At 41.5% G+C, this 18,762-nt stretch overlaps 1 protein-coding gene across 1 annotated transcript in view; it reads left to right on the forward strand.

Annotated features, from left to right (window-relative positions):
* SPAG1 (sperm associated antigen 1) overlaps positions 1-18,762 on the forward strand; it is a 501,191-nt gene that overhangs the window by 112,942 nt on the left and 369,487 nt on the right. Inside the window, exon 5 of the mRNA XM_053715918.1 lies at positions 5,586-5,650. Within this exon, the coding sequence (XP_053571893.1) occupies positions 5,586-5,650 (65 nt within the window). The remainder of the gene's footprint in view (positions 1-5,585; positions 5,651-18,762) is intronic.

Here is an 18,762-nt window from a genome sequence, read left to right on the forward strand (position 1 = left end):
AGTATGGGAAAACTTCAGTTGGGGGAACGGTCTGCAGTTTACCTGCTTTGAGGTATGTTCAGTATTTTTATTTCTAGAGAGATGAATAAGTTCTAGAAAATGACAGAGCCTTGTGTATTTGAGGTAAGCTAGATGCAGTGATTTAACAACGACTGGGATCATGCTTACAAAACAGGGTAATACTCATGTTTATGCTCATATTACTTAGTGACAAAACGTTTACATGTTTCATAAATAGGAAGTTTTTTCTCTGACGGAGATAAGTCTTTATTTGGGGCCTAGTTTTCCACATGGCTAGTCAGATACTCCTAGGAGTATTTTCTTAAGGCCCCCCTGACATCCAGTACATGGTGGGAGGGGCCTATTTTCGCGCTCTAGATGCGCAGTTTTCCTTCAGACTGAGACATCCAGCTTCCCTAGAGGAGTCCTCTGGCATCCGAGGACCATTATAAAGGGTTTATTTCTTCTCTAAATCGTATTTGAGGGCAGGTAGGAGCCTCAGCAGAGCTGTGGCAAGGTGCTCAACCGTCTTACCGGTGGTTGACGTTTTTTAAATCCGGTTTGGGGGCTAAGGGGTTAATCATCCATTTGCAAGTGGGTGCAATGTTGCTTTAGTCCCTTACACACACTGTAAAAATTTCGAAGACTTTACTATATTTTTACACTGTTTTGCCGTTTAAGTGCTAGTTTTTTTCTCTTAAAGGCACAGTAACGTTTTTGTTTAATTGCTGTTTCACCTTTATTAAAGTGTTTTCCAAGCTTGCTTGTCTCATTACTAGTCTGTTAAACATGTCTGACATAGAGGAAACTCCTTGTTCAATATGTTTGGAAGCCATTGTGGAACCCCCTCTTAAATTTAAGCTCGAACACCTCCGCTTATTGCTTAGGGAGTTTTAGCAACTCTGGATGACTGTGAACCCATTGTAGTTCCAGAGAAATTGTGTAAGATGGACAAATACTTTGCAGTGCCTGTTTACACTGATGTTTTTCCAGTCCCTAAGAGGTTTTCGGAAATTATTACTAAGGAATGGGATAGACCAGGTGTGCCGTTCTCTCCCCCTCCTGCTTTTAAAAAGATGTTTCCCATAGATGCCGCCATACGGGACTCGTGGCAGACTGTCCCTAAGGTGGAGGGAGCAGTCTCTACCATAGCTAAGCGTACAACTATCCCCGTCGAGGACAGTTGTGCTTTCCTAGATCCTATGGATAAAAAAATTGGAGGGTCTCCTTAAGAAAATTTTTATACATCAAGGTTTTATTCTCCAGCCTCTTACATGCATTGCCCCAGTTACTGCTGCAGCGGCTTTTTGGTTCGAGGCTCTTGAGGAGGCTCTACAGGTGGAGACCCAGTTAAATGATATTTTAGACAGGATTAAAGCTCTTAAGTTAGCTAATTCCTTTATTTCTGACGCCGGTTTTCATTTAACTAAGCTAACGGCTAAGAATTCAGGTTTTGCCATTCTGGCGCGTAGGGCGCTATGGCTTAAGTCCTGGTCAGCAGACGTTACTTCAAAGTCTAAGCTTCTTAACATCCCTTTCAAAGGACAGACCCTATTCGGGCCTGGTCTGAAGGAGATCATCTCTGATATTACCGGAGGAAAAGGTCACGCCCTTCCTCAGGATAGGTCCAATAAATTAAGGACCAAACAGAATAATTTTCGTTCCTTTCGAAACTTCAAGAGTGGTTCAGCTTCCTCTAATGCAAAACAAGAGGGAAATTTCACCCAGTCCAAACCAGTCTGGAGACCTAACCAGGCTTGGAACAAGGAGAAGCAGGCCAAGAAACCTGCTGCTGCCTCTAAGACAGCATGAAGGAGTAGCCCCCGATCCGGAACCGGATCTAGTCGGGGGCAGACTTTCTCTCTTCGCCCAGGCTTGGGCAAGAGACGTCCAGGATCCCTGGGCACTAGAGATTGTTTCCCAGGGATATCTTCTGGAATTCAAAGGTTCATTTCCAAAGGGGAGATTTTATCTCTCACAACTATCTGTAAACCAGATAAAGAGAGAGGCATTCTTACGTTGCGTTCAAGACCTACTGGTTATGGGAGTGATCCACCCAGTTCCAAGGGAGGAACAGGGGCTGGGTTTCTATTCAAACCTGTTTATAGTTCCCAAAAAAGAGGGAACTTTCAGAAAAATCTTGGATCTCAAGATCCTAAACAAATTTCTCAGGGTCCCATCCTTCAAGATGGAGACAATCCGAACCATCCTCCCTATGATATAGGAGGGTCAATATATGACTACCGTGGACTTAAAGGATGCTTATCTCCACATTCCGATTCACAGAGATCATCAGTTCCTCAGGTTCGCCTTCCTAGACAGGCATTACCAGTTTGTGGCTCTTCCCTTTGGGTTAGCCACGGCACCAAGAATCTTTACGAAGGTTCTAGGGTCCCTTCTGGCGGTTCTAAGGCGTCGACTTTTCAAATCGCCAAGTCCCATACGGACATTGTTCTGGCCTTTCTGAGGTCTCACGGGTGGAAAGTGAACTTAGAAAAGAGTTCTCTCTCTCCTCTCACAAGAGTTGCCTTCCTAGGAACTCTGATAGATTCAGAAGAAATTAACATTTTTCTGACAGAGGTCAGGATATCAAAGCTTTTAACTTCCTGCCGTGCTCTTCATTCCACTTCTCGGCCGTCAGTGGCTCAGTGTATGGAAATGATCGGCCTACTGGTAGCGGCAATGGACATAGTTCCGTTTGCCCGCCTACATCTCAGACCACTGCAACTTTGCATGCTCAACCAATGGAATGGGGACTACACAGATTTGTCTCCTCTGTTAAATCTGGATTAAGAGACCAGGGACTCTCTTCTCTGGTGGTTATCTCGGGTCCATCTGTCCAGGGGAATGAGTTTCCGCAGGCCAGAGTGGACTATAGTGACGACAGATGCCAGCCTTCTGGGCTGGGGCGCAGTCTGGAACTCCCTGAAGGCTCAGGGTTCGTGGACTCAGGAGGAAGCCCTCCTTCCGATAAACAGTCTGGAACTCAGAGCGATATTCAATGCTCTTCAGGCTTGGCCTCAACTAGCTGCGGCCAGGTTCATCAGATTTCAGTCGGACAATATCACGACTGCAGCCTATATCAACCATCAGGGGGGAACAAGGAGTCCCCTGGCAATGATGGAGGTTTCCAAGATAATTCTATGGGCAGAGGTTCACTCTTGCCATCTCACAGCTATCCATATCCCAGGAGTAGAGAACTGGGAGGCAGATTTTCTAAGTCGGCAGACTTTTCATCTGGGGCAGTGGGAGCTCCATCCGGAGGTATTTTCCCAGCTGATTACACTATGGGGCTAACCAGAACTGGATCTGATGGCGTCTCGTCAGAACGCCAAGCTTTCTTGTCACGGGTCCAGGTCAAGGGATCCCCAGGCAGAGCTGATAGATGCTCTAGCAGTGCCCTGGTCCTTCAGCCTGGCTTATGTGTTTCCACCGTTTCCTCTCCTCCCCCGTTTGATTGCCAAGATCAAGCAGGAGAGAGCTTCGGTGATTTTGGTATGCGGATCTGGTGGACATGTCATCCTCTCCACCATGGACTCTGCCGCTGAGGCAGGACCTTCTACTCCAAGGTCCATTCAAACATTCAAATCTAATTTCTCTGCGTCTAACTACTTGGAGATTGAACGCTTGATTTTATCAAAGCGTGGTTTCTCCGAGTCGGTCATTGATACCTTGATTCAGGCTCGAAAGCCTGTCACCAGGAAAGTCTATCATAAGATATGGTGTAAATATCTTCATTGGTGTGAATCCAAGGGTTACTCGTGGAGTAAGGTCAGGATTCCTAGGATACTATCTCTTCTCCAAGAAGGATTGGAAAAGGGATTATCGGCTAGTTCTTTAAAGGGACAGATTTCTGCTCTGTCTATTCTTTTGCACAAGCGCCTGGCTGATGTTCCAGACGTTCAGGCGTTTTGTCAGGCTTTGGTTAGAATCAGGCCTGTGTTTAAACCTGTTGCTCCGCCATGGAGTTTAAATTTAGTTCTTAAAGTTCTTAAAGAGTTTCAGAGTTATCTGCCTTGCAGTGTGATTCCCCTTATCTGATCTTCCATGCAGATAAGGTAGTTTTGCGTACCAAACCTGGGTTTCTTCTTAAGGTAGCATCTAATAGGAATATCAATCAGGAAATTGTTGTTCCTTCACTGTGTCCTAATCCTTCTTCAAAGAAGGAACGTCTGTTACACAATCTTGACGTGGTTCGTGCTTTAAAGTTTTATTTGCAAGCTACTAAGGATTTTCGTCAAACTTCTGCATTGTTTGTTGTCTACTCTGGAAAGAGAAGAGGCCAAAAGGCTTCGGCAACTTCTCTTTCTTTTTGGCTGAGAAGCATAATCCGTTTAGCTTATGAGACTGCTGGCCAGCAGCCTCCTGAAAGAATTACAGCTCATTCTACTAGAGCTGTAGTTTCCACATGGGCTTTTAAACATGAGGCCTCTGTTGAACAGATTTGTAAGGCGGCGACTTGGTCTTCGCTTCATACTTTTTCTAAATTCTACAAATTTGATACTTTTGCTTCCTCGGAGGCTATTTTTGGGAGAAAGGTCTTACAGGCAGTGGTGCCTTCCGTTTAAGTGCCTGCCTTGTCCCTCCCTTCATCCATGTCCTAAAGCTTTTGTATTGGTATCCCACAAGTAATGGATGAACCCATGGACTGGATACACCTTACAAGAGAAAACAAAATTTATGCTTACCTGATAAATTTCTTTCTCTTGTGGTGTATCCAGTCCACGGCCCGCCCTGTCACTTTAAGGCAGGTGTTTTTATTTTTTAAACTACAGTCACCACTGCACCCTATAGTTTCTCCTTTTTCTTACTTGTCTTCGGTCGAATGACTGGAGGTGGGGGTTAGGGGAGGAGCTATATAGACAGCTCTGCTGTGGGTGTCCTCTTGCAACTTCCTGTTGGGAAGGAGAATATCCCACAAGTAATGGATGAACCCGTGGACTGGATACACCACAAGAGAAAGAAATTTATCAGGTAAGCATACATTTTGTTTTTTTTCTTTCATGATTCAGATAGTGAATGCAATTTTAAGCAACTTTCTAATTTACTCCTATTATCAAATTTTCTTCATTCTCTTGCTATCTTTATTTTAAATGCAAGAATGTAAGTTTAAATGGCGGACCATTTTTAGTTCACAACCTGGATTGTCATTGCTGATTGGACAGCACCAATAAACAAGTGCTGTCCAGGGTCTGAATCAAAAATTGTCTGGCTCCTTAACTTAGATGCCTTCTTTTTCAAATAAAGAGAACAAAGAAAAATTGATAATAGGAGTAAATTAGAAAGTTGCTAAAAATTGCATGCTCTATCTGAATCATGAAAGAAAAAATGTGGGTTCAGTGTCCCTTTTAACAGGAGTGCAGTTTATATTTATGTTAGATGTCTGGCTCACATGTAACTGTTTCTAATGTAGGGTGGTTTTTCTTCTGTGATTTTTAATGCTTAAATAATATAAACATTTTATACTTTTATGTCAATTTAACATATATACAAGAATACTGCTAGCTAGCAGCTATTTTTACATAGCTCACGCTTGGTGCATAATACAGTATGTTTATAATTTTTTACATCCTTTTTTTTTTCAGTATACAAATAAAGAAAATGAATCAATGAAAAGCAAGACCCCACGTGATTACAGGGATTGGGATAGGTGAGTTATGTTTTAGTAATGGAGGGCTGCCAATTTGGCGATGGAAGTAAATTATAAATGTTTAAAAAATAGAAATGAGAGAATATAAAATATTAGATAAATTATCTTCCAAATATTAATATTTTTCAAAATCTTAAACAAGTCACCCAATCGTGTCCTGAAGATATTAGAGAAACTGGCAGATTCCATAAAACCCGTCTGTGAAACTATCTGGCGTAAAAACCACAGGATCTATGAATCTAGCGCATCGCACATATTAGTGTGGTTACGATTTGTTCTAGGTAATTAAACTTCACTTTGCAAACTGTTTATAATAATAATAATAGTTGTTATAATAACAATAGGAAAGTGTTAAACCCATTTAGAGTAGGAAGTACAAGTGAATGACCCTGTTACCTTTGTTTGTGTTTTAGGGCCATACTGGGAAATATAAAGGGTTTCTTTCTGAAGAGTAATACAGCTTAGCTATAGAAGTTCATATCTTTACACATGGGGAGCTTTGTGATATACTTTATTATAATATTCATACATTATTTTTGTTTTGAAGTATATTGCAAAAATTATTTTATTTCAAATTTAAAACCAACTATGTGCAATTCAATTTTGACCTTTTTCCCTTTAACTTTGCAGAATGAAGGGACTTAAAGGGATACTGAACCCAAATTTTTTCTTTCCAGACTCAGAGCATGCAATTTTAAGCAACTTTCTAATTTTCTCCTATTATCCATTTTCTTCGTTTTCTTGGTATCTTTTAGTTGAAAAAGCAGAAATGTAAATCTTACGAGCCGGTCCATTTCCATCTAATACGAGTAGAGTCCACGCCTTCATTCATTACTTGTGGGAAATAAAGAACCTGACCACCAGGATGAGGCAAAGACACCCCAGCCAAAGACTTAAAGGGACATTATACACTAATTTTTTCTTTGCATAAATGTTTTGTAGATGATCTATTTATAAAGCCCATAAAGTTTTTTTTTTTAAATAAATGTATAATTTTGCTTATTTTTAAATAACATTGCTCTGATTTTCAGACTCCTAACCAAGCCCCAAAGTTTTATGAGAATACCGTCAGCTACCTTCTCCAGCTTGCTCCTGTTTGTGTAAAGGGTCTTTCTTTCATGTAATTAGCAAGAGTCCATGAGCTAGTGACGTATGGGATATACATTCCTACCAGGAGGGGCAAAGTTTCCCAAACCTCAAAATGCCTATAAATACACCCCTCACCACACCCACAAATCAGTTTTACAAACTTTGCCTCCCATGGAGGTGGTGAAGTAAGTTTGTGCTAGATTCTACGTTGATATGCGCTCCGCAGCAGGTTGGAGCCCGGTTTTCCTCTCAGCGTGCAGTGAATGTCAGAGGGATGTGAGGAGAGTATTGCCTATTTGAATTCAATGATCTCCTTCTACGGGGTCTATTTCATAGGTTCTCTGTTATCGGTCATAGAGATTCATCTCTTACCTCCCTTTTCAGATCGACGATATATTCTTATATATATATATACCATTACCTCTGCTGATTTTCGTTTCAGTACTGGTTTGGCTTTCTACAACATGTAGATGAGTGTCCTGGGGTAAGTAAGTCTTATTTTCTGTGACACTCTAAGCTATGGTTGGGCACTTTTTTATAAAGTTCTAAATATATGTATTCAAACATTTATTTGCCTTGACTCAGGATGTTCAACATTCCTTATTTCAGACAGTCAGTTTCATATTTGGGATAATGCATTTGAATCAATCATTTTTCTTACCTTAAAATTTGACTTTTTCCTTGTGGGCTGTTAGGCTCGCGGGGGCTGAAAATGCTTCATTTTATTGCGTCATTCTTGGCGCGGACTTTTTTGGTGCAAATTTTTTTTTCTGTTTCCGGCGTCATACGTGTCGCCGGAAGTTGCGTCATTTTTGACGTTCTTTTGCGCCAAAAGTGTCGGCGTTCTGGATGTGGCGTCATTTTTGGCGCCAAAAGCATTTAGGCGCCAAATAATGTGGGCGTCTTATTTGGCGCTAAAAAAATATGGGCGTCACTTTTGTCTCCACATTATTTAAGTCTTATTTTTTATTGCTTCTGGTTGCTAGAAGCTTGTTCACTGGCATTTTTTCCCATTCCTGAAACTGTCTTTTAAGGAATTTGTTCAATTTTGCTTTATATGTTGTTTTTCTTCTGTTAAGTGTGATCAGTCCACGGGTCATCATTACTTCTGGGATATTACTCCTCCCCAACAGGAAGTGCAAGAGGATTCACCCAGCAGAGCTGCATATAGCTCCTCCCCTCTACGTCACTCCCAGTCATTCTCTTGCACCCAACGACTAGATAGGATGTGTGAGAGGACTATGGTGATTATACTTAGTTTTATATCTTCAATCAAAAGTTTGTTATTTTAAAATAGCACCGGAGTGTGTTATTATCTCTCTGGCAGAGTTTGAAGAAGAATCTACCAGAGTTTTTGTTATGATTTTAGCCGGAGTAGTTAAGATCATATTGCTGTTTCTCGGCCATCTGAGGAGAGGTAAACTTCAGATCAGGGGACAGCGGGCAGATGAATCTGCATAGAGGTATGTAGCAGTTTTTATTTTCTGACAATGGAATTGATGAGAAAATCCTGCCATACCGATATAATGTCATGTATGTATACTTTACACTTCAGTATTCTGGGGAATGGTACTTCACTAGAATTACACTGTAAGAAATACATAAAGCTGTTTAATAACTAGAGATTATGTTTAACGTTTTTGCTGGAATGTAAAATCGTTTTCATTTACTGAGGTACTGAGTGAATAAATGTTTGGGCACTATTTTTCCACTTGGCAGTTGCTTAATCTGTTTTTCTGACAGTTTCTGTTCTCCCTCACTGCTGTGTGTGAGGGGGAGGGGCCGTTTTTTTGGCGCTTTTACTGCATCAGATATTTCAGTCAGCAACTCATTGTATTCCCTGCATGATCCGGTTCATCTCTACAGAGCTCAGGGGTCTTCAAAACTTATTTTGAGGGAGGTAATTTCTCTCAGCAGAGCTGTGAGAATTATAGTTTGACTGAGATAAAAAACGTTTATTCTGTAATTTGTTTCCTGCTTTCAGAATTTGTTATCTTTGCTAATGGGATTAAACCTTTGCTAAAGTTGTGTTGTTTACAAGGATTGAGGCTATAACTGTTTCAATTTATTAATTTTCAACTGTCATAGATCTTCTGTGCTTCTTAAAGGCACAGTACGTTTTAATATTATTCTAATTGAATTGTATTTCCAAGTTGCAAGTTTATTTGCTAGTGTGTTAAACATGTCTGATTCAGAGGATGATACCTGTGTCATTTGTTGCAATGCCAAAGTGGAGCCCAATAGAAATTTATGTACTAACTGTATTGATGCTACTTTAAATAAAAGTCAATCTGTACAAATTGAACAAATTTCACCAAACAACGAGGGGAGAGTTATGCCGACTAACTCGCCTCACGTGTCAGTACCTACATCTCCCGCTCAGAGGGAGGTGCGTGATATTGTAGCGCCGAGTACATCTGGGCGGCCATTACAAATCACATTACAGGATATGGCTACTGTTATGACTGAGGTTTTGGCTAAATTACCAGAACTAAGAGGTAAGCGTGATCACTCTGGGGTGAGAACAGAGTGCGCTGATAATATTAGGGCCATGTCAGACACTGCGTCACAGGTGGCAGAACATGAGGATGGAGAACTTCATTCTGTGGGTGACGGTTCTGATCCAAACAGACTGGATTCAGATATTTCAAATTTTAAATTTAAACTGGAAAACCTCCGTGTATTACTAGCTCTGAATGATTGTAACACAGTTGCAATACCAGAGAAAATGTGTAGGTTGGATAAATATTTTGCGGTACCGACGAGTACTGAGGTTTTTCCTATACCTAAGAGACTTACTGAAATTGTTACTAAGGAGTGGGATAGACCCGGTGTGCCGTTCTCACCCCCTCCGATATTTAGAAAAATGTTTCCAATAGACGCCACCACAAGGGATTTATGGCAAACGGTCCCTAAGGTGGAGGGAGCAGTTTCTACCTTAGCTAAGCGTACCACTATCCCGGTGGAGGATAGCTGTGCTTTTTCAGATCCAATGGATAAAAAGTTAGAGGGTTACCTTAAGAAAATGTTTGTTCAACAAGGTTTTATATTGCAACCCCTTGCATGCATTGCGCCGATCACGGCTGCAGCGGCATTCTGGATTGAGTCTCTGGAAGAGAACATTGGTTCAGCTACTCTGGACGACATTACGGACAGGCTTAGAGTCCTTAAACTAGCTAATTCATTCATTTCGGAGGCCGTAGTACATCTTACTAAACTTACGGCGAAGAATTCAGGATTCGCCATTCAGGCACGCAGGGCGCTGTGGCTAAAATCCTGGTCAGCTGATGTTACTTCTAAGTCTAAATTGCTTAATATACCTTTCAAAGGGCAGACCTTATTCGGGCCCGGGTTGAAAGAGATTATCGCTGACATTACAGGAGGTAAAGGCCATGCCCTGCCTCAGGACAAAGCCAAAGCCAAGACTAGACAGTCTAATTTTCGTTCCTTTCGTAATTTCAAAGCTGGAGCAGCATCAACTTCCTCTGCACCAAAACAGGAAGGAGCTGTTGCTCGCTACAGACAAGGCTGGAAACCTAACCGGTCCTGGAACAAGGGCAAGCAGACTAGGAAACCTGCTGCTGCCCCTAAGACAGCATGAATTGAGGGCCCCCGATCCGGGATCGGATCTAGTGGGGGGCAGACTTTCTCTCTTCGCCCAGGCTTGGGCAAGAGATGTTCAGGATCCCTGGGCGCTAGAGATAATATCTCAGGGATACCTTCTGGACTTCAAATACTCTCCTCCAAGAGAGAGATTTCATCTGTCAAGATTGTCAACAATCCAGACAAAGAAAGAGGCGTTTCTACGCTGCGTACAAGAGCTCTTGTTAATGGGAGTAATCCATCCAGTTCCACGATCGGAACAGGGACAGGGGTTTTACTCAAATCTGTTTGTGGTTCCCAAAAAAGAGGGAACTTTCAGACCAATCCTGGACTTAAAGATCCTAAAAAAATTCCTAAGAGTTCCATCGTTCAAGATGGAGACTATTCGGACAATTTTACCTATGATCCAAGAGGGTCAGTACATGACCACTGTAGATTTAAAAGATACTTACCTTCACATACCGATTCACAAAGATCATTATCGGTACCTAAGGTTTGCCTTCCTAGACAGGCATTACCAGTTTGTGGCTCTTCCATTCGGATTGGCTACAGCTCCAAGAATCTTCACAAAGGTTCTGGGTGCTCTTCTGGCGGTACTAAGACCGCGGGGAATCTCGGTAGCTCCATACCTAGACGACATTCTGATACAAGCTTCAAGCTTTCAAACTGCCAAGTCTCATACAGAGTTAGTGCTGGCATTTCTAAGTTCACATGGATGGAAGGTGAACGAAAAGAAAAGTTCACTCGTTCCACTCACAAGAGTTCCCTTCCTGGGGACTCTTATAGATTCTGTAGAAATGAAGATTTACCTGACAGAGGACAGGCTAACAAGACTTCAAAGTGCTTGCCGCACCCTTCATTCCATTCAACACCCGTCAGTGGCTCAATGCATGGAGGGAATCGGCTTAATGGTAGCGGCAATGGACATAGTACCCTTTGCACGCTTACACATCAGACCACTGCAACTGTGCATGCTAAGTCAGTGGAATGGGGATTACTCAGACTTATCCCCTTCTCTGAATCTGGATCAAGAGACCAGAAATTCTCTTCTATGGTGGCTTTCTCGGCCACATCTGTCCAGGGGGATGCCATTCAGCAGACCAGACTGGATAATTGTAACAACAGACGCCAGCCTTCTAGGTTGGGGTGCCGTCTGGAATTCTCTGAAGGCTCAGGGACAATGGAGTCAGGAGGAGAGTCTCCTGCCAATAAACATTCTGGAATTGAGAGCAGTTCTCAATGCCCTCCTGGCTTGGCCCCTGTTGACAACTCGGGGGTTCATCAGGTTTCAGTCGGACAACATCACGACTGTAGCTTACATCAACCATCAGGGAGGGACAAGAAGCTCCCTAGCTATGATGGAAGTATCAAAGATAATTCTCTGGGCAGAGTCTCACTCTTGCCACCTGTCAGCAATCCACATCCCGGGAGTGGAGAACTGGGAGGCGGATTTCTTAAGTCGTCAGACTTTTCATCCGGGGGAGTGGGAACTTCATCCGGAGGTCTTTGCCCAAATACTTCGACGTTGGGGCAAACCAGAGATAGATCTCATGGCGTCTCGACAGAACGCCAAGCTTCCTCGTTACGGGTCCAGATCCAGGGATCCAGGAGCAGTCCTGATAGATGCTCTGACAGCACCTTGGGACTTCAGGATGGCTTACGTGTTTCCACCCTTCCCGTTGCTTCCGCGATTGATTGCCAGAATCAAACAAGAGAGAGCATCAGTGATTCTAATAGCACCTGCGTAGCCACGCAGGACTTGGTATGCAGACCTGGTGGACATGTCATCCTGTCCACCTTGGTCTCTACCTCTGAAACAGGACCTTCTGATACAGGGTCCCTTCAAACATCAAAATCTAACTTCTCTGAAGCTGACTGCTTGGAAATTGAACGCTTGATTTTATCAAGACGTGGGTTTTCTGAGTCAGTTATTGATACCTTAATACAGGCTAGGAAACCTGTTACCAGAAAGATTTACCATAAGATATGGCGTAAATACCTATATTGGTGTGAATCCAAAGGTTACTCTTGGAGTAAGGTTAGGATTCCTAGGATATTGTCTTTTCTACAAGAAGGTTTAGAAAAGGGTTTATCTGCTAGTTCATTAAAGGGACAGATCTCAGCTCTGTCCATTCTGTTACACAAACGTCTGTCAGAAGTTCCTGACGTCCAGGCTTTTTGTCAGGCTTTGACCAGGATTAAGCCTGTGTTTAAAACTGTTGCTCCACCATGGAGTCTAAACCTTGTTCTTAATGTTTTTCAGGGCGTTCCGTTTGAACCCCTTCATTCCATTGATATAAAGTTGTTATCTTGGAAAGTTCTATTTTTAATGGCTATTTCCTCGGCTCGAAGAGTCTCTGAATTATCAGCCTTACATTGTGATTCTCCTTATTTGATTTTTCATTCGGATAAGGTAGTCCTGCGTACTAAACCTGGGTTCTTACCTAAGGTAGTTACTAACAGGAATATCAATCAAGAGATTGTTGTTCCTTCTTTATGCCCAAATCCTTCTTCAAAGAAGGAACGTCTACTGCACAACCTGGATGTAGTCCGTGCTCTAAAATTTTACTTACAGGCAACTAAGGAATTTCGACAAACGTCTTCTCTGTTTGTCATTTACTCTGGGCAGAGGAGAGGTCAAAAAGCTTCCGCTACCTCTCTTTCTTTTTGGCTTCGTAGCATAATTCGTTTAGCTTATGAGACTGCTGGACAGCAGCCTCCTGAAAGAATTACAGCTCATTCTACTAGAGCTGTGGCTTCCACTTGGGCCTTCAAGAATGAGGCCTCTGTTGAACAGATTTGCAAGGCTGCAACTTGGTCTTCGCTTCATACTTTTTCCAAATTTTACAAATTTGACACTTTTGCTTCATCGGAGGCTATTTTTGGGAGAAAGGTTCTTCAGGCAGTGGTTCCTTCTGTATAAAGAGCCTGCCTATCCCTCCCGTCATCCGTGTACTTTTGCTTTGGTATTGGTATCCCAGAAGTAATGATGACCCGTGGACTGATCACACTTAACAGAAGAAAACATAATTTATGCTTACCTGATAAATTCCTTTCTTCTGTAGTGTGATCAGTCCACGGCCCGCCCTGTTTTTAAGGCAGGTAAATATTTTTTAATTTATACTCCAGTCACCACTTCACCCTTGGCTTTTCCTTTCTCGTTGGTCCTTGGTCGAATGACTGGGAGTGACGTAGAGGGGAGGAGCTATATGCAGCTCTGCTGGGTGAATCCTCTTGCACTTCCTGTTGGGGAGGAGTAATATCCCAGAAGTAATGATGACCCGTGGACTGATCACACTACAGAAGAAAGGAATTTATCAGGTAAGCATAAATTATGTTTTTCTATTACATATTGCAAGATGTCCACGTTGCAACTGAGTCAGTAGATACTTCTGGAAAATCGCTGCCTGGTGCTGGAGCTACCAAAGCTAAGTGTATCTGCTGTAAACTTTTGGTAGCTGTTCCTCCAGCTGTTGTTTGTATTGAATGTCATGACAAACTTGTTAATGCAGATAATATTTCCTTTAGTAAAGTTCCATTACCTGTTGCTGTTCCGTCAACATCTAATACTCAGAGTGTTCCTGATAACATAAGAGATTTTGTTTCTAAATCCATTAAGAAGGCTATGTCTGTTATTCCTCCTTCTAGTAAACATAAAAAGTCTTTTAAAACTTCTCATTGTTCAGATGAATTTTTTAAATGAACATCATCATTCTGATTCTGATAATAGTTCTTCTGGTTCAGAGGATTCTGTCTCAGAGGTTGATGCTGATAAATCTTCATATTTATTTAAAATGGAATTTATTCGTTCTTTACTTAAAGAAGTCCTAATTGCATTAGAAATTGAGGATTCTGGTCCTCTTGATACTAAATCTAAACGTTTAGATAAGGTTTTTAAATCTCCTGTAGTTATTCCAGAAGTTTTTCTTGTTCCTGGTGCTATTTCTGAAGTAATTTCCAGGGAATGGAATCATTTTTGTAATTCATTTACTCCTTCTAAACGTTTTAAGCAATTATATCCTGTGCCATCTGACAGATTAGAGTTTTGGGACAAAATCCCTAAGGTTGATGGGGCTGTCTCTACTCTTGCTAAGCGTACTACTATTCCTACGGCAGATGGTACTTCCTTTAAGGATCCTTTAGATAGGAAAATTGAATCCTTTCTAAGAAAAGCTTATTTGTGTTCAGGTAATCTTCTTAGACCTGCTATATCGTTGGCTGATGTTGCTGCAGCTTCAACTTTTTGGTTGGAAGCTTTAGCGCAACAAGTAACAGATCATAATTCTCATAGCATTATTATTCTTCTTCAACATGCTAATAATTTTATTTGTGATGCCATCTTTGATATCATTAGAGTTGATGTCAGGTATATGTCTCTAGCTATTTTAGCTAGAAGAGCTTTATGGCTTAAAACTTGGAATGATGATATGTCTTCTAAGTCTACTCTGCTTTCCCTTTCTTTCCAGGGTAATAAATTATTTGGTTCTCAGTTGGATTCTATTATCTCAACTGTTACTGGAGGGAAAGGAACTTTTTTACCACAGGATAAAAAATCTAAAGGTAAATTCAGGTCTAATAATCGTTTTCGTTCCTTTCGTCACAACAAGGAACAAAAGCCTGATCCTTCATCCTCAGGAGCGGTATCAGTTTGGAAACCATCTCCAGTCTGGAATAAATCCAAGCCTTTTAGAAAATCAAAGCCAGCTCCTAAGTCCACATGAAGGTGCGGCCCTCATTCCAGCTCAGCTGGTAGGGGGCAGATTACGTTTTTTCAAAGAAATTTGGATCAATTCCGTTCACAATCTTTGGATTCAGAACATTGTTTCAGAAGGGTACAGAATTGGTTTCAAGATAAGACCTCCTGCAAAAAGATTTTTTCTTTCCCGTGTCCCAGTAAATCCAGCAAAGGCTCAAGCATTTCTGAAATGTGTTTCAGATCTAGAGTTAGCTGGAGTAATTATGCCAGTTCCAATTCTGGAACAGGGGCTGGGGTTTTATTCAAATCTCTTCATTGTACCAAAGAAGGAGAATTCCTTCAGACCAGTTCTGGATCTAAAAATATTGAATCGTTATGTAAGGATACCAACATTCAAAATGGTAACTGTAAGGACTATCCTGCCTTTTGTTCAGCAAGGGCATTATATGTCTACAATAGATTTACAGGATGCATATCTGCATATTCCGATTCATCCAGATCACTATCAGTTTCTGAGATTCTCTTTCCTAGACAAGCATTACCAGTTTGTGGCTCTGCCGTTTGGCCTAGCAACAGCTCCAAGAATTTTTACAAAGGTTCTCGGTGCCCTTCTGTCTGTAATCAGAGAACAGGGTATTGTGGTATTTCCTTATTTGGACGATATCTTGGTACTTGCTCAGTCTTCACATTTAGCAGAATCTCATACGAATCGACTTGTGTTGTTTCTTCAAGATCATGGTTGGAGGATCAATTTACTAAAAAGTTCATTGATTCCTCAGACAAGGGTAACCTTTTTGGGTTTCCAGATAGATTCAGTGTCCATGACTCTATCTTTGACAGACAAGAGACGTCTAAAATTGATATCAGCTTGTCGAAACCTTCAGTCACAATCATTCCCTTCGGTAGCCTTATGCATGGAAATTCTAGGTCTTATGACTGCTGCATCGGACGCGATCCCCTTTGCTCGTTTTCACATGCGACCTCTTCAGCTCTGTATGCTGAACCAATGGTGCAGGGATTACACAAAGATATCTCAATTAATATCTTTAAAACCGATTGTACGACACTCTCTGACGTGGTGGACAGATCACCATTGTTTAGTTCAGGGGGCTTCTTTTGATCTTCCGACCTGGACTGTAATTTCAACAGATGCAAGTCTTACAGGTTGGGGAGCTGTGTGGGGGTCTCTGATGGCACAAGGGGTTTGGGAATCTCAGGAGGTGAGATTACCGATCAATATTTTGGAACTCCGTGCAATTTTCAGAGCTCTTCAGTCTTGGCCTCTTCTAAAGAGAGAATCGTTCATTTGTTTTCAGACAGACAATGTCACAACTGTGGCATACATCAATCATCAAGGAGGGACTCACAGTCCTCTAGCTATGAAAGAAGTATCTCGAATTCTGGTTTGGGCGGAATCCAGCTCCTGTCTAGTTTCTGCGGTTCATATCCCAGGTATAGACAATTGGGAAGCGGATTATCTCAGTCGCCAAACGTTGCATCCGGGCGAATGGTCTCTTCACCCAGAGGTATTTCTTCAGATTGTTTAAATGTGGGGACTTCCAGAAATAGATCTGATGGCCTCTCATCTAAACAAGAAACTTCCCAGGTATCTGTCCAGATCCAGGGATCCTCAAGCGGAAGCAGTGGATGCATTGTCACTTCCTTGGAAGTATCATCCTGCCTATATCTTTCCGCCTCTAGTTCTTCTTCCAAGAGTGATCTCCAAGATTCTGAAGGAATGCTCGTTTGTCCTGCTGGTAGCTCCAGCATGGCCTCACAGGTTTTGGTATGCGGATCTTGTCCGGATGGCTTCCTGCCAACCGTGGACTCTTCCGTTAAGACCAGACCTTCTGTCGCAAGGTCCTTTTTTCCATCAGGATCTCAAATCCTTAAATTTAAAGGTATGGAGATTGAACGCTTGATTCTTGGTCAAAGAGGTTTCTCTGACTCTGATTAATACTATGTTACAGGCTCGTAAATCTGTATCTAGGGAGATATATTATAGAGTCTGGAAGACTTATATTTCTTGGTGTCTTTCTCGTCATTTTTCCTGGCATTCTTTTAGAATTCCCGAGAATTTTACAGTTTCTTCAGGATGGTTTGGATAAAGGTTTGTCTGCAAGTTCCTTGAAAGGACAAATCTCTGCTCTTTCTGTTCTTTTTCACAGAAAGATTGCTAATCTTCCTGATATTCATTGTTTTGTACAAGCTTTGGTTCGTATAAAACCTGTTATTAAGTCAATTTCTCCTCCTTGGAGTTTGAATTTGGTTCTGGGGGCTCTTCAAGCTCCTCCGTTTGAACCTATGCATTCATTGGACATTAAATTACTTTCTTGGAAAGTTTTGTTCCTTCTGGCTATCTCTTCTGCCAGAAGAGTTTCTGAATTATCTGCTCTTTCTTGTGAGTCTCCTTTTCTGATTTTTCACCAGGATAAGGCGGTGTTCCGAACTTCTTTTGAATTTTTACCTAAGGTTGTGAATTCCAACAACATTAGTAGAGAAATTGTGGTTCCTTCATTATGTCCTAATCCTAAGAATTCTAAGGAGAAATCATTGCATTCTTTGGATGTAGTTAGAGCTTTGAAATATTATGTTGAAGCTACTAAGACTTTCCGAAAGACTTCTAGTCTATTTGTTATCTTTTCCGGTTCTAGGAAAGGTCAGAAGGCCTCTGCCATTTCTTTGGCATCTTGGTTGAAATCTTTAATTCATCATGCTTATGTCGAGTCGGGTAAAACTCCGCCTCAAAGGATTACAGCTCATTCTACTAGGTCAGTTTCTACTTCCTGGGCGTTTAGGAATGAAGCTTCGGTTGATCAGATTTGCAAAGCAGCAACTTGGTCTTCTTTGCATACTTTTACTAAATTCTACCATTTTGATGTGTTTTCTTCTTTTGAAGCTGTTTTTGGTAGAAAAGTACTTCAGGCAGCTGTTTCAGTTTGAATCTTCTGCTTATATTTTCAGTTTTTTTCATTAATCTTTATTTTGGGTGTGGATTATTTTTCAGCGGAATTGGCTGTCTTTATTTTATCCCTCCCTCTCTAGTGACTCTTGCGTGGAAAGATCCACATCTTGGGTAGTCATTATCCCATACGTCACTAGCTCATGGACTCTTGCTAATTACATGAAAGAAAACCATAATTTATGTAAGAACTTACCTGATAAATTCATTTCTTTCATATTAGCAAGAGTCCATGAGGCCCACCCTTTTTGTGGTGGTTATGATTTTTTTGTATAAAGCACAATTATTCCAATTCCTTATTTTTTTATGCTTTTGCACTTTTTTCTTATCACCCCACTTCTTGGCTATTCGTTAAACTGATTTGTGGGTGTGGTGAGGGGTGTATTTATAGGCATTTTGAGGTTTGGGAAACTTTGCCCCTCCTGGTAGGAATGTATATCCCATACGTCACTAGCTCATGGACTCTTGCTAATATGAAAGAAATGAATTTATCAGGTAAGTTCTTACATAAATTATGTTTTTCATATGCAAAAGAAGGGGGAGGGTCTTATTTGCCACTTGCAGTGGGCTTTCCAGCTACCTTTTCAACAGAGCCAAACTGACAGCTTCTAAGTAAGTTTTTAAACAGTTTTATACTGGATTTTTATATCAGTATCTGTGCATCTTATTCTTTATAGTAGTGTCTATTACATGCAGTTATATGAAAATGAGTGTATACTGTCCCTTTAAATACCTCCCCCACTCCCCTCATCCCCCAGTCCT

Source organism: Bombina bombina, chromosome 5 (genome assembly GCF_027579735.1).
Source record: "Bombina bombina isolate aBomBom1 chromosome 5, aBomBom1.pri, whole genome shotgun sequence".
In the NCBI taxonomy this organism is placed as follows: Eukaryota; Metazoa; Chordata; class Amphibia; order Anura; family Bombinatoridae; genus Bombina; species Bombina bombina.